The following is a 15322-nucleotide window of genomic DNA, read 5'->3' on the forward strand; positions in this document are numbered from 1 at the left end:
ATGGTAAATGTCATATAAAGAACCAAACAAATAAAAGATTATATTCATCACTGATCAAAACTCGAAGATACTTTGCTTGGTAGACGACCGAAAGACGTCAAGTTGAGACTAACTAATGCAAATTCGAATGCCTTTGACATCCAGGTTCCTCATTTTGTTTTAAGTCAACACATTTGTATTACTGGTTCCGCTCTACATTATTGCAGTGTTCGATTTTTAAAGATACGGCGTTTCCCAGACATTCCTCTGAGTATCCCAGAATCGTAGTTATTTTTTTTTTTCTTCTTCAAAACAGATCATTCAGTCTTTGTTATTGTTGAAGAAGAACGTTTCTGTCTTTTATTTTGTTGTATGATTGATATGTGTACTTTGTTTGTTTTGGGTAGTATACAGATTGGTTCTCTTTATATGTGCTTCTGTCAAAAGACTCCCTCTTAAACATTGTTTCCTTGATTTCGGAGGTAAATTCAGAGGAAAATAAATCTAATGAATAACTTTTTTGTTTTCATTCATTTCACTTTCAGAAGAATGTTTGATCCACTCTGAAAAATTATTCTCCCTGTCTTATTAACTGCTCAAGCTAGTCTACATTGGAGTAATTCAAATTCATCTCTCAGTCACATGAAAGCGGCCATTACGATCAGATTTCTTCAGGCAATGCGTTATTCCCGCATTACCACACGGAACAGATTTCATTCACAGTACATGAAAGTAGCATACAGGCATGCCAACAGTCTATCCATTGTACTTGCTGTAAATACACACAACTTCACCTTATAAGTGTCCCTCTTTCAGAAGCACAGAATAACCGTGGAGTGGAAACATAACAACAACTTGAAAATAGGTTTATGAAAACTACAATAAAGATGTTCTGCACCAAAAAGTGTTATCATAATACAATCTGAATAGAGATTATTCGTAGGAGCTACTCACAATTTAAAACCAGGACTGCAATCTAAAAAAGGAAGTGGGAATAACTGCAGTGGTGGTGAAAGGAAGGAGGGGGTAGGGAGCACCTAGACCTAGTATAAATTCAGCTGCCATCAAGAGATATTTTCTCGACCAGGGCCAATTTCCTACTTAAGAAAAGATACAATCTCCATTTTTTTCAGTGCGCCCTCGTCCTTTCATGCATATATATATCGTGTTAAGTGTTTGTCTTGTATGTGTAAGTTGACTTTTCCCCAGACGAAAGCTTGTTTAGCCCGAAACGTTGGGAAACCGTTTTAAATTTGCGCAGTTATCAATTTTCGTGTATGTATGTATGTATGTATGTATGTATGTATAAACTGCTAATAGCCAAATTAGTCAAGCAGTTGGCACTTTGTTATATATATATATATATATATATATATATATATATATATATATATATATATAAACTGCTTGACTAATTTGACTATTAACAGCTTATATGTATATAGTGCCACTCTTTCTCTCCCTATCCATACTGGCCGTTTTTAAGTCCTGATCTTTAAAAGCTTGAAAGTGGGAAGCCAAAGTATGGCATTGGTCAGTATAGCTATAGCAACACAGAACTAACATTGCCTTAGGTACCGTGTGATGGTATTTCACAGTGAAAATACGGAACGCCAAAGTTCGCACATCATCTAAGTACAAAAACACAACATATAAAGAAGTTTATAAGTACAAATGCACATCATATAAAGAGGTTTCCACATCATATAATACAATTGTCGTCTTAAGACAGCTCTGGCGTTCCATAAGAAAATATCTATGCAGCTTTTATAAAAGGAAACAAGACAAGGCATTCACAGACACGTGTCTTTGTCAGATGGAGGAATAAGCAAATACAGCTCTAACTGCATTAACCAGGAACGTCTTGAGGGATATGTCTGAGCCCTTTAAGAAAAAGATCAGATACATTTCAGCAAAATGTCTGTATTCTTTTACGTACCATGTGATATTTAATTGGAAATCTATAACATTTTCAATTAAATCAAGTTTACTATGATATATATATATATATATATATATATATATATATATATATATATATATATATATATATATATATATATATGCTACTTTTGTATATAGGGGTGCAAGCTTGGTACAACTCGATCGTTGTATGGTAATTACATGATACGACTCAATAATCATTGGATTTAACGTACAATGCAACACTATATAACTCAGTCGTCACCGTATGTAAGGTACCTTACAACCTATCTCTGCAGCAGACTTCTTATCATCATATGACGTCATTAATACAATGTTTCTTTTATATGTTTCATAGTGTTGATACTGCACTTCGCATCATTGACTTACACAGGAGATAAGCGTGAAATGAAAGGCTTCCGAATGAATTAAGTTGCACATACACAATTTGAATCCATATTTAAAAGTAATGCAACAACGCTGTCTACGCGTATCCTTATTTTGTTTTCATTTTATATGAAATATAAACATTAGTAAATTTTATACCTTCTGTTTACGCTGTTCATTTGCATTTATATTTAGGTCGTACTTCCAACGTACTTTATCATAACAGGCGCAGCTCTTACTCACTGTAGTCAACCATAGGTCACATTTAAGTTCATACGATTTATACGTTTCTCCTTCCCCAGAATTTTTTCACAGCTCGATAAAACTTTACGTATAATTGACACCACTATCTATCTATATGCGAATGATGAACATCGTATTTATGGACCTTCCTAGCCCCTACCTTCAATGCATGGCAATACATATAAACATTTCTGCAACAGCTGTAATGATATATATCTACTATATCTTGCAGGGTAATCTCAGCTTTATGCTTTTTTTACGTAATTATTTTCTCTCCACCTCCTGTTCTTTTTTTTTCTTCTAAAATGAAGGCGTTACTTCTAGTCATAACCTACATGCTTTGAAACTGAGAAATGATTTATTTTCAGTCTTTATACAGATTCAAAATAATACGTATTAAAGTCATCCAATACATCCTTATACAGATTCAAAATAATACGTATTAAAGTCATCCAATACATCGTTATGCAGATTCAAAATAATACGCCCTGAAGTCATCCAATACATCCTTATACAGATTCAAAATAATACGCCCGAAAGTCGTTCAATACATAGTTATGCAGATTCAAAATAATACGCCCTAAAGTCGTCCAATACATCCTTATACAGATTCAAAATAATACGCCCTAAAGTCATCCAATACATCCTTATACAGATTCAGAATAATACGTCCTAAAGCCATCCAACACATCGTTATGCAGATTCAAAATAATACGCCCTAAAGTCGTCCAATACATCGTTATGCAGATTCAAAATAATACGCCCTAAAGTCGTCCAATGCATTGCTATGCAGATTCAAAATGATACGTCTTAAAGCCATCCAATACATCGTTATGCAGATTCAAAATAATACGCCCTAAAGTCGTCCAATACATCGTTATGCAGATTCAAAATAATACGCCCTAAAGTCGTCCAATACATCGTTATGCAGATTCAAAATAATACGCCCTAAAGTCGTCCAATACATCGTTATGCAGATTCAAAATAATACGCCCTAAAGTCGTCCAGTGCATTGCTATGCAGATTCAAAATGATACGTCTTAAAGCCATCCAATACATCGTTATGCAGATTCAAAATAATACGCCCTGAAGTCATCCAATACATCCTTATACAGATTCAAAATAATACGCCCTAAAGTCGTTCAATACATAGTTATGCAGATTCAAAATAATACGCCCTAAAGTCGTCCAATACATCCTTATACAGATTCAAAATAATACGCCCTAAAGTCATCCAATACATCCTTATACAGATTCAGAATAATACGTCCTAAAGCCATCCAATACATCGTTATGCAGATTCAAAATAATACGCCCTAAAGTCGTCCAATACATCGTTATGCAGATTCAAAATAATACGCCCTAAAGTCATCCAATACATCGTTATGCAGATTCAAAATAATACGCCCTAAAGTCATCCAATACATCGTTATGCAGATTCAAAATAATACGCCCTAAAGTCATCCAATACATCGTTATGCAGATTCAAAATAATACGTATTAAAGTCATCCAATACAATATTAATTAGCAGCACAATCTAGGTTGATTTTCTTTTTGTTATTGTTAGACGTACCGTCTGATCTTTAATAAAAGTGTTGCTACTATTTTTGCCATTTGTCATGCATCAATTTAAATTGAATTAAATTATTGAGAGTAAACAAGATATGAAATTCCCAGTCATAAAATAAAGTGTGTTAAAGATTGACACTCGTGGATTAAGCAGACAGTATTTCCATGAATGACATTTAGGAGCTATATGGAATACGACCATCGTCTCAGTTTAAAGTTGCTTAATGCTAAAAGGCAAAGTTTTTTGTTTGATTTCGCTGCTAAAATAGGCATGATATCCTATGATATGGCCACAAAAAGACCAACAACCCCAACTGTATTGCGTTATTGTACTCTTGTAAATATTAAGAATTATAATGAAAAGTATGTCAAAAAACATCTAATAAACAGTTGATACTGTTTTCTTGAAGCGTTCCATATGAAAAAAATATGGTTAAAAAATATAATGTGTATATTGTTTTAAAGAAAGAATCAAAATTACTTTTCTTTAACAAATTTGTTATCCTCGATTAGGTGTTAAGATGCAATCCGTGCGTGCGTGCGTGCGTACGTGCGTGAGTACTGATGTACTTACATACATATTTAATGTCCTTGAACTCTTCCTATACCGCTTGAGTTGGAGACCCGACACTTGGTCTAGTAATAGCCCAATGGGCGTAGATTGGACACCTGAAACTTGAACCAGTGATAACCCAGTCTGTGTAGATTGGACACCTGAAACTTGAACGAGTGATAACCCAGTCTGTGTAGATTGGACACCTGAAACTTGAACCAGTGATAACCCAGTCTGTGTAGATTGGACACCTGTAACTTGAACCAGTGATTACCCAATCTGTGTAGATTGGACACCTGTAACTTGAACCAGCGATAACCCAGTCTGTGTAGATTGGACACCTGAAACATGAACCAGTGATAACCCAGTCTGTGTAGATTGGACACCTGAAACTTGAACCAGTGATAACCCAGTCTGTGTAGATTGGACACCTGTAACTTGAACCAGTGATTACCCAATCTGTGTAGATTGGACACCTGTAACTTGAACCAGCGATAACCCAGTCTGTGTAGATTGGACACCTGAAACATGAACCAGTGATAACCCAGTCTGTGTAGATTGGACACCTGAAACTTGAACCAGCGATAACCCAGTCTGTGTAGACTGGACACCTGAAACATGAACCAGTGATAACCCAGTCTGTGTAGATTGGACACCTGAAACTTGAACCAGTGATAACCCAGTCTGTGTAGATTGGACACCGGAAACTTGAACCAGCGATAACCCAGTCTGTGTAGATTAGACACCTGAAACATGAACCAGTGATAACCCAGTCTGTGTAGATTGGACACCTGTAACTTGAACCAGCGATAACCCAGTCTGTGTAGATTGGACACCTGAAACATGAACCTGTGATAACCCAGTCCGTGTAGATTGGACACCTGAAACTTGAACCAGTGATAACCCAGTCTGTGTAGATTAGACACCTAAAACCTGTACTAAGGATATTCCTATAGGTGTTGATTGGACACCTGAAAACTAACCAGTGATAACCCTATGGATGCAGATTGTGAAATTACTTCAAGAATTGTTAATCACGTCTGTGTATGATGTAACATAAACTGAAACTGTCTTAATTTTTTAAAAATGTATATTGGTGATCAATGATCTAAATGTCAACACATGTCCGACTGGAGTCCCTGCTTGATGGCCTTGAGTCTTTAAGCTCCTGGGTCAACACATGTCCGACTGGAGTCCCTGCTTGATGGCCTTGAGTCTTTAAGCTCCTGGGTCAACACATGTCCTACTGGAGTCCCCGCTTGATTTCCTAGAGTCTTTTATCTCATGGGCCCTAACACTGAACTTTATGAGAGCCGAACGCTATTGCCATGTATACCATTGCTAATCACAAAAAGACAAATGTACATTTTGTTGGACACGAGAAGATAAATGTACATTTTACTGGACACGAAAAGATAAATGTACATTTTATTGGATACGAAAAGATAAATTCATACATGCAACTGGCATTAACTACGGAGTTCGTCTCAATCCTTAGTGACTTAAACCTTGAGTCATAGGTTGAAAACTGTTGGATCTCTTCCGGATTTTCATAAGGTTCTAAATTCATCCAGCTATTATAAGTACCAAAACATGAAGTTTATTTTGGAAACTACGGAACTCTCCACACCTGTTACTACTTGAATTTTGTAATAAACAAAGTAAAATCACGCAGGAAGTATAGATTTTTATCACTCGTAATTACCAAAAAAGTTTGAATTGACGTATTTCAGTGCTCTATGAAGTGTCACAGTTTGTCTTTTTAGTGTAATTCAAAGTGAACGGTTTAAACGTAAAAGAAATATTTTTCTGAAATAAATAATTTCCGATCCGAATCAAAATACAAATTTGAATACCGTTGGCCTTTTCAGTCAAGTCGAGACAGAAACCTCAGATATAATTCGCCACCATTAAGAATTATATTAGGAACAACTTTCGCATGGCACAGTATAGCGGCGGAAGGCGAGGTTTTATAATCTGTGTTAGGCATATTACAGTTAAATGGGTGAAACTTATACAGCGATCCATGGAGAAAAAGAACCATGATATAGTTATAACGCGTGAGGTTAATAATACCAAAATAGAATTCATAGCTTCGTCCATGTAACTTTGTATGTTTGCTTGTTTTTGTTTTTTTTTTTTTGTTTTTTTTTGTAATTGAACTTTTAACACATTATTGACTAGATCAAACATTGGAAATGGGGGCAAAGAGCCTTTTCGAGAAACACAACGATGCAACAGGACTCTCGACCCTTTGATTCCAAGTCCAACAATTGCCTACTGAGCTTCCTGTTCCTTTCTAATGAAAGACCTTACTGTTTAATTTTCGGTAAAATATACCTCTGAGAACAGACAGTGTATGATTTTCTCTCTGCGTCCTTGCTCAATTATGAAGCAAGTAAAACTATACAATGGATAAAAAAAAATTGTAAAGCACATTTGTAATATTTTGCGCGCATCAGACAGCTGATATTTCTTTTCAACGGAGAAGTAATTCACAACAAACTGCTAATGAGATTTCATCAAAATAATTACTGCATTTACATATGCTGTTACAAAATATTACACGAAATACATGTCCCAGAACTTACCATCTCCTTTCCAATCTTATTCAATCTCTACGTTTGCTTGAGCGTTTATGTGCAGCTTTTTTGTTTGCTTGGTCGTATATACTGTCATTAAACTGATGGTACCTTTAGGCAATGAAAGAACAGTATACCGTCTGTACTCGCTAACAAGATGAGTACAACTGCGAAAGACAAAGATCCTGATCAGCTATAGCATAACGTGCCTGCGGATCAGGGTCTATGTTGTTTGTTCTACTGATTACTCCTGACAAACTGCACATAATCAAATCGGTCGTGGCATAATGCGACGGCAGGTCTGGGTCTATGCAGTTTGCTGTTGGACTCGACTTATAAGCGAGTATAATCGGTACTTAGAGAATTATAATTTGCGTTCTGTGTGTGGCTCCTTAATATGGTAGTTATTTACTTACATCAGATATATTTTCTAAATTACATGTAGCATTGCCGTTAAAACAAAAGATATAAAAACAGACAAATAAATAACTCATAATAAAACAGATGGGTTACTTGTAGACTATAATGATTCAAACATGAGTGTTTGTTGTGTTTTTGTGTGTGTAGGAGATACTCTATTTTTATCTGATAGTTCTGTCGGACTAGCGCGTTCTGTATGCATTAGATTCGCAACGATTACAGCTTAGAACAAAATAGGATAGATACAGAAACAGACAAACAGACTGACTAACGCATTAACAAGAATTACTGCAAGAAAGCAGGAAGACAAGCAGATGTGTATATAGACGGATTAGATGAATGGCTGGACGGTTGGAATGATACATTTTTGCGACCAGAATTAAACCATTCATCTCTCTCTCTCTCCTTATATATATATATATATATATATATATATATATATATATATATATATATATATATATATATATATATATATATATATATATATATATGCAAGGTACGATGCTGGATTTTGCCCTATATTAATGTTAAGAGTTGAAAGTCACCGACTAGGTATGTATCTATTGGATTAACCTATTAATACGAGAATGGTCATTAGTTGTTACAAAAGGTCCATAGAAGATAATCATGCGTCTTTTCTGTGACCGCGCCGGTGGCCTAGTGGTTAGAGCGTCCGCATCGCGGGTGGCGGGTTCGAACCCCGGCCGAGTCGTACCAAAGACTTACAAAAATGGCACTTACAGCTGCCTCGCTTGGTGCTCATCTTTAAGAGGTTAATGTTAGGACTGGTCGGCCTGGTGTCAGGATAATATGACTGGGTGGGACATCATGCTACATGTCTGCGGCATGATGCACCAGTGCTAGACATCACTATAAACTGTCACACTGCAGTCATCGAAGCGATATGACTGAAAAGATTGTTAACGCTACGTTAAAAATCTAAATCGCTCACTCTTTTCTGTGACTTTAAGCGCCAAGGCTACTCTCCTCGCCCACTCTACAAATTTCGCACCAGGATTTCATTCGACATCAAATGTACTTCTTAATATCGCGGTGTTTAAAGGTGAATGCATATATAAAAATAATGCACAAGATTTGTTTACATGGTAGCCAAGACAAATTAACTTACAGTATTAGGGTATAATCCTATTCTAGATATAAGTATGATTTACGAGTTCTGCGATCATTTATATTCTCCTGACGAGACTTTAATTGACAGTTCATTCTTCATTATGGAATCAGAGCGGGCACCTGTTTTGTGATAAATTGATACAGCAGGAAGGAAGAGCTATGTGTGACGTAAATTGACCCAAATACCACAATGTACTTTCAGTTCTATCATATTATCTTGGCATACCCATTTTAATTATTTAGATAAAAAAGAAGCATCTTTCATACTCGATTTAGGAGCCAACGCTGTACACGTGTTGCCAGATAACATTGACATTGATCTCAGATTCTAACAAAAATATAACTGAATCTAATAAGGGCACTCTACAGAAAAACTTTTCTAAAACATTTTGATGATTTTTTAAATCTAGGATGGCGGTTATTTATTCGCAAACTTAATAATTGGCAATTTTTGTTTAATTAGGCCTACAAGGTAATTAAATTATGGCTAGATATTATTTTATTGATCATGGATCTATATTTGATATAATATTTGAGGTCGTACATTTTGACATGATCCATACTTGCGATCTCATTCGGATACCTTTAAACCTCTAAAATTTATCCATAGCTAAGACCTAGGGTTTTAAAGCGCTCACCGTTCCGGATCACTGCCATCTCACCTCTGCCTGCGTGGGTTCGAGTCTCAGGCTCTGCTAACCTGGGAACTTTAGAAAGCCTGTCAGTAGCTTCTCGTGGGTCGGTTGTTTTCCCTGGGGTTTTCAGCGTTCTTCCTTCACCAGTCATACTGGCCGTCATGTATAGCTTATCTTGTGCTGGAAATGGCATCAAACCCTACAACAACAACGACAATCCACAGCTAAGCATTTTTCTTATACGTTACGCATGGTTTCAGACGTGCATCAGAGTAATTCATCCTTCCAAAACTAATATTTGTCTCTATGGAATTTGCCCATAAAATACACCAACCACTTCAAAAAGTTCAATTAAAAAAGACTCCCACCAATCTTTTAAATAAAAAAAATAAAAAGGAAAGTAAAAAGAGTTAATTAAATGTCTTAATGTCTTATGAGAATAAACACCAAATCGGTCTTTATTTTCCTTGCAATTTTACAGTTAGAAAAGTACAAAAAGCAGAATATTGCAAATATTGCAAGACTCCAACAACAAATGAATGAAACCTGTTGCTCGATAATAACTACATGAAAGCCACTGAAGGAAGATATTAAAAGTAAATAAATGCAGCCATCGTAATTATACACTGATTGTAGCACTAATACCTTAAGATAGATACATGTACATAGAGAGGAATGAATACATACATGAGAGAGAGAGAGAGAGAGAGAGAGAGAGAGAGAGAGAGAGAGAGAGAGAGAGAGAGAGAGAAGGGGGTGGCCTGCTGGTGATCATTTAGTGTAGATCAGGTAAGATGAGAAATGCATTCAAATATAGGTAATACTTTGTCTTTAGAGCAACAGTTTCTAATCCCTTGTTTCAAATAAATGCGGTAGTTTGTATTTTTTTTACTTAAGATTTGAAATGAGACGATCGAAAATACAGTAAAAATAATTTGCCTAAATTACTACTCATACTGCTTCTGCCTTTCTACTTTTGTATGCAAATTCCTTCTGGAATTTAAAGCACATCACAGCAAAGACAAATGGTCCACATTATATATCGTTATTATTATTGGTGGTACCAGCAGCATACTATATTATTCATAGTTCATCTTCACAGAGATGTTTAAAGAGATAGTGACTACTTAAGTATTATTTTAAACAAGTAACTTCTGGTGTCAATGATCTGGACACAGAATTAGACTGCTTTATTTACCGATTAACCGCTGTTTGTATTGCAGATGATTTTGTAAAAGAAATCCGTGAACCAGTCTACGATGAACCTGTTGATGGTGCCAAATTTCCGCCAAGAAGAGGAATTGGCTGCATAAAAAATTGGTTCAGAGAGCGAAAGGTCAGTGTCATTGCTAAAAATATAAATTTAGCATGTATACATACACGCTTCTATATATTCATCACTCACTTTAGTTGATTGACCGGTGGTAGTACATTAGAAGGTATGTGAAAAGATAAAGCTTTGGAAAATAAACTGTGCAGTCTTAAAGCCTAAGTACTCTAACATGGTTGGAGTGTGGGATAATTCTTTTTGTATTCTACCATTTTGTGCCTTCCAACAGGTAAACTTTTTGTACTTTACCATTTTGTGCTTTCCAGTATTTAATTTTTTCTGTGACATGTGTGTGTATATATATATATATATATATATATATATATATATATATATATATATATATATATATATATATATATATATATATACATATATACACACACACATACATACATTGCTTGTAGCTGACTGCGATCTGCGATATTATATTAGTTTCTTTCTTCGTAAGCAGAGTAAATCTAAATCTGGCACAAACAAATTGGGCATTGTCGTACATATGCATCTATAACAACATGCGTTTGTACATTTTAATGCATATACGTGTGTGTTTTGTTATTCCATTAAGCATACTCGGTAATTATTTGTCATTCACAAGTGACTAATTTAACTGTACATATTTTTCATAAAACTCGTATTAAAGTAGGGGTCATGCCTTACTTATTTCAAATTTTCGGTCAAAAAACATATAACTACTATTTCAAGATAAAACCGTTTTGTTTTACTTTGTATTGCACATATATTACGATTCAGCTGTGATTAATGCATAGGGACTGTCTATAAACTGGAAATGGTTCTTGAAAGCGATATGTGCGTATTAATACGCTACAATTGTACATAACTCTAGGAAGAAGAATAAATAGGCTTTTACGATACGTATCACTTTCTTAGACCTGTTTTCATGCCAAAAAGTGTGCGAAAACAAAACAAGAGTAAAACACACTATTTGAAGCATCAGAATGTAACAAACAGAGGAACTAAACAAACAGTTGAAGATCACATACACACTTCGGTACACATATACATATATGAGGGCGCTCAATTTTTTTGTCGGTATATAGCCATTTCGTTGCTAATATACGTACGTTAACACGAATCCTATCATCACCTGGCTCTGTGGCTAAATGCGTCTATCCGATGATGTTAGGATCTTAAACCCACCATGGCATGTACCACCACGCCTTTGTACTTTGTGTAATTTTGTGATCAAGTCTATCTAGAATTTGCCGTATTTTATGTATGCTTAGATATGTATAATTCTGAGAGAGAGAGAGAGAGAGAGAGAGCGTATGTACTGTGGAAGCTACATATATTGACAAGAAGGGCAGCAAGGGAAAAAGAATGAAAATAAAAAACAGGTCAAATATTGCGTGTGGTCGTACATAACCTTCAGCTGGACCAGGAAGGATTTTTATCCGCTTGCTTTCCATACAAAACTGCTGTCTCGCGCTGGTTTATTTCTCTTTAAAATCAAGACCCTTGAGCATGATCAGTTTAATATTAAACAATACTGTGCAAATGGATTCGTGACCGGAGTGGGGTAAAGGAGGGGACATGGTTTGTAATAAATCAAATGCTAGGAACTGTTAACATCCCTTCTTTCATTTATAACCACATTCTTGAGAGTTTCGAATATTTTCTTTTTTGCTGTCCGGAGTTTTGTCACTTCATGCATATTTGATATTTTTTTCCGCGGGCGTTACAGTTACAGTTTAAAAATTCTGCCACATAGAAACTTTGTCCTCTAACTTTTTTTTGGTACTGAATTCATCTACTTGATTTGCCACTTATTTATTCACCGTCCGTGCAATTCAAACGCGCATAGTACTTTAGTACCTTTTTTTTTTTTTTTACAAAGGTGGTATAATTTGCAGAAAATTACCAAAGTCAAGATTCCTTTGATGAGTTTTAGCCTTGCGTCTGATATTTTGATAATGTACATCAAGCTCAACCTCACCGTTACAATATTACGTACTTTGCTTACTCTCCAAATGAAAATAAACTGATAATTAAGATACAGAGTTGTTGAGGTGGAATTAATATAGATATGAGGTTGTTAGATTGAATTATTAACTTACTCCTCAGTTTTATGATTTCAAAAAAGACAGCTGTCTTTAATTACATTTATCATTTAGCTCGCTTATTTACAACTATTATTTATGCTTTCATCGCAGAATCTCGTCCTTGATTCTTTCATTTTTTTTCCACATATGCAAACTGCGTATCGTGATTGAGATTGTCCAACAGATTAGTTTAATTTTAGATTAATTAACGGCAAAAACTTGTATTGCCAAAAAGGGTCACACTGTCTTCAAACTCAGTATCAAAATGTTAACATACACTTAAATAGACCTTCATTCATGCTTTACTCGTCGCTCCGATCGTGATCTTCATCTTAACATATAGTTCTTTAACAAAAAAAAGGCAGGCAGTAGGATTTTTTTCTTCATTATCAAAATCAAAGACCGATACGGATATAGAACAAGTTAATCACTTGCAGGAATGAGTCAGACAGTATTTTCCGATTGGCTGAACGCCAGTGACGACATCATAGTAAAACTATTTATTGAGATTTTCATGAAATAGAGTACACTTCATTTATTTTTCTTTTACTGTTTTATATATGATCATTCGCAAGCATTGCAAAATTGTACTTCACCCGAAACATTTTTTATTTTGTCCTGGAATGCTGGGCAAGTGAGTTTTCTGACCCTGATCTCGACAACCATAATGTAAGGCTGTGATACGGTAGCTGCTTCGTAACGTATAACAACTGATGGTAGGCAATGAAAATACGCAGAAGCACACGACTTCTCTTAGTGGAATCAAGATTATGCACTAATAGACTTAACACGCCACTGTACATCGTGTTCTTGACATATGCTAAGGTGTTTCTTTGGTGTGGATTAATTAACTACGTCTGATCATATTTCAAAACATTTCCCTGGGAAAGACTCCAACTTTTTACTGGTAACAACATATGCAGACATTGCAACATTGAGGCAATCAAATACAAGGTGGTAATTACGGTAAGTAGTATATTTGCAACTTAAGTTTGAAAACGACATCTCTTTTTCTCTTTCTCTCTCCCTCTCGCACATGTTTTAGTAGCTAAGCATTAACAGCTGATTGTGACTAAGAAACAAGATTCTAACGGAGATTAGCACACACATGATTTGAGAAACATTACCACGCTAAGACCCATGTCAGTGAGTACTGTTGACAGCATCAAATACCGTTATATCCGATATATAACAATCTGTTTTGTGACGGGTAGCCGGCCTGCATGAAGTTTGTTAGAATCTTTAGAATCACACTCAGCATTTTTTTTTATGTCATTCGAAAAATCTAATAAAAGTATGATGTACAGTAGTTAGAAGCCTTTGAATTAACAATAAGATCTGTATAAGTTCCGGAAATGGAGGCTTTGATTCGTAATTAGAAGGACGAGGGCTCGATTCCCACCATCAGAGCAGCCCTAATAGGCTTAAGTGGTTTGTCCTTGATGAAATAATATTTCTTGCCTCGTTACGATATAGCCTTAAATGTGCTGATGTGCAGTAAAAATAAATCAAATCATTACGTATTTTGAATAGACTCATCAGAATGGCTCATTTGATATCAAATTTTCAATACATAAGAAATATATGTATAAAATAGTTACCAATGTATATCCAACGAGAAGCAGTTTAAAAAATTTTTATTTACCACAAATGTGTCTGGCAGTTGTTAGAAATTGTCCAAATGAAACAAATATCATTACGTTCGGGCGTTATGATTCTTATTTATTTCCAAACATTCACATAGAAATACGATTTAACATTTGCACCATGTGTGTGCCAACTCTCTCTTTCTCTCTCTCTCTCTCTCTCTCTCTCTCTCTCTCTCTCACACACACACACACTATATATATATATGTATATATATATATATATATATATATATATATATATATATATATATATATATATATATATAATATTTTAGGGTGTATAAATGATTACAGTATGATATAAATGAAAACAAATGATTAGAAACACTTTCTTCTTGAGGAAAAGAATAAAATTATGATGATAATATAATAAACTGAACCATTCTAGAAATTTACGAATGATATTTAAGTACACACTTTCGACGAAATTTAAAGCAATATGCAACTTCAATTTCCCCGTTTATTCTTGTCTGATTTTTCTGTGCTTACAACTTTGTATGTTTTTGATAAAGTAAAATAACAGAAAATTCGAGCGGGAATATTATAATAAATCACCTGTGTTTGATAAAATACGTATTCGTTGACTGAAATATCACCCTGTGTTTGATCAAGAACGTATTCATTGACTGTATTTGAGCAAGTACGTATTCTTTGACTGAAATATCACCCTGTATTTGATCGAATACGTATTCATTGACTGGGAAAAAATACAATTGATTCTTCCTTTGCGCGATGAATATGGTACTTATTTAAACATTGTTTGTAGGAAAATATGAATTGTGCCTTTTTTTAAATAAAAAAATGAAATTATTGTGCCAATTTTAAATGTGAATTGACAGGAAGGATGTTTTGAT

The 15322-nt window shown here is 35.0% G+C and overlaps 2 protein-coding genes across 4 annotated transcripts in view; one reads left to right on the forward strand and one right to left on the reverse strand.

Moving 5' to 3' along the window:
* LOC149793595 (uncharacterized) overlaps nucleotides 1-15322 on the forward strand; it is a 74361-nt gene that overhangs the window by 31743 nt on the left and 27296 nt on the right. Inside the window, exon 2 of one of the 3 annotated variants that reach the window (XM_089967556.1) lies at nucleotides 10650-10762. The gene's annotated coding sequence lies outside the window, so the exon portion shown is untranslated. Of the gene's footprint in view, nucleotides 1-10649; nucleotides 10763-10872; nucleotides 10986-13588; nucleotides 13786-15322 lie in introns of those variants that run through there. The other 2 variants (XM_089967558.1, XM_089967559.1) reach the window with 2 other exon arrangements.
* LOC149793596 (uncharacterized) overlaps nucleotides 1-15322 on the reverse strand; it is a 48832-nt gene that overhangs the window by 17028 nt on the left and 16482 nt on the right. The window contains exon 2 of the mRNA XM_089967560.1: nucleotides 9430-9625. Coding sequence (XP_089823686.1) covers nucleotides 9430-9619 — 190 coding nt within the window. The 5' untranslated portion in view covers nucleotides 9620-9625. The remainder of the gene's footprint in view (nucleotides 1-9429; nucleotides 9626-15322) is intronic.

Source organism: Sinohyriopsis cumingii, chromosome 8 (assembly GCF_028554795.1).
Source record: "Sinohyriopsis cumingii isolate HCF-2022 chromosome 8, ASM2855479v2, whole genome shotgun sequence".
Lineage (NCBI taxonomy): Eukaryota > Metazoa > Mollusca > Bivalvia > Unionida > Unionidae > Sinohyriopsis > Sinohyriopsis cumingii.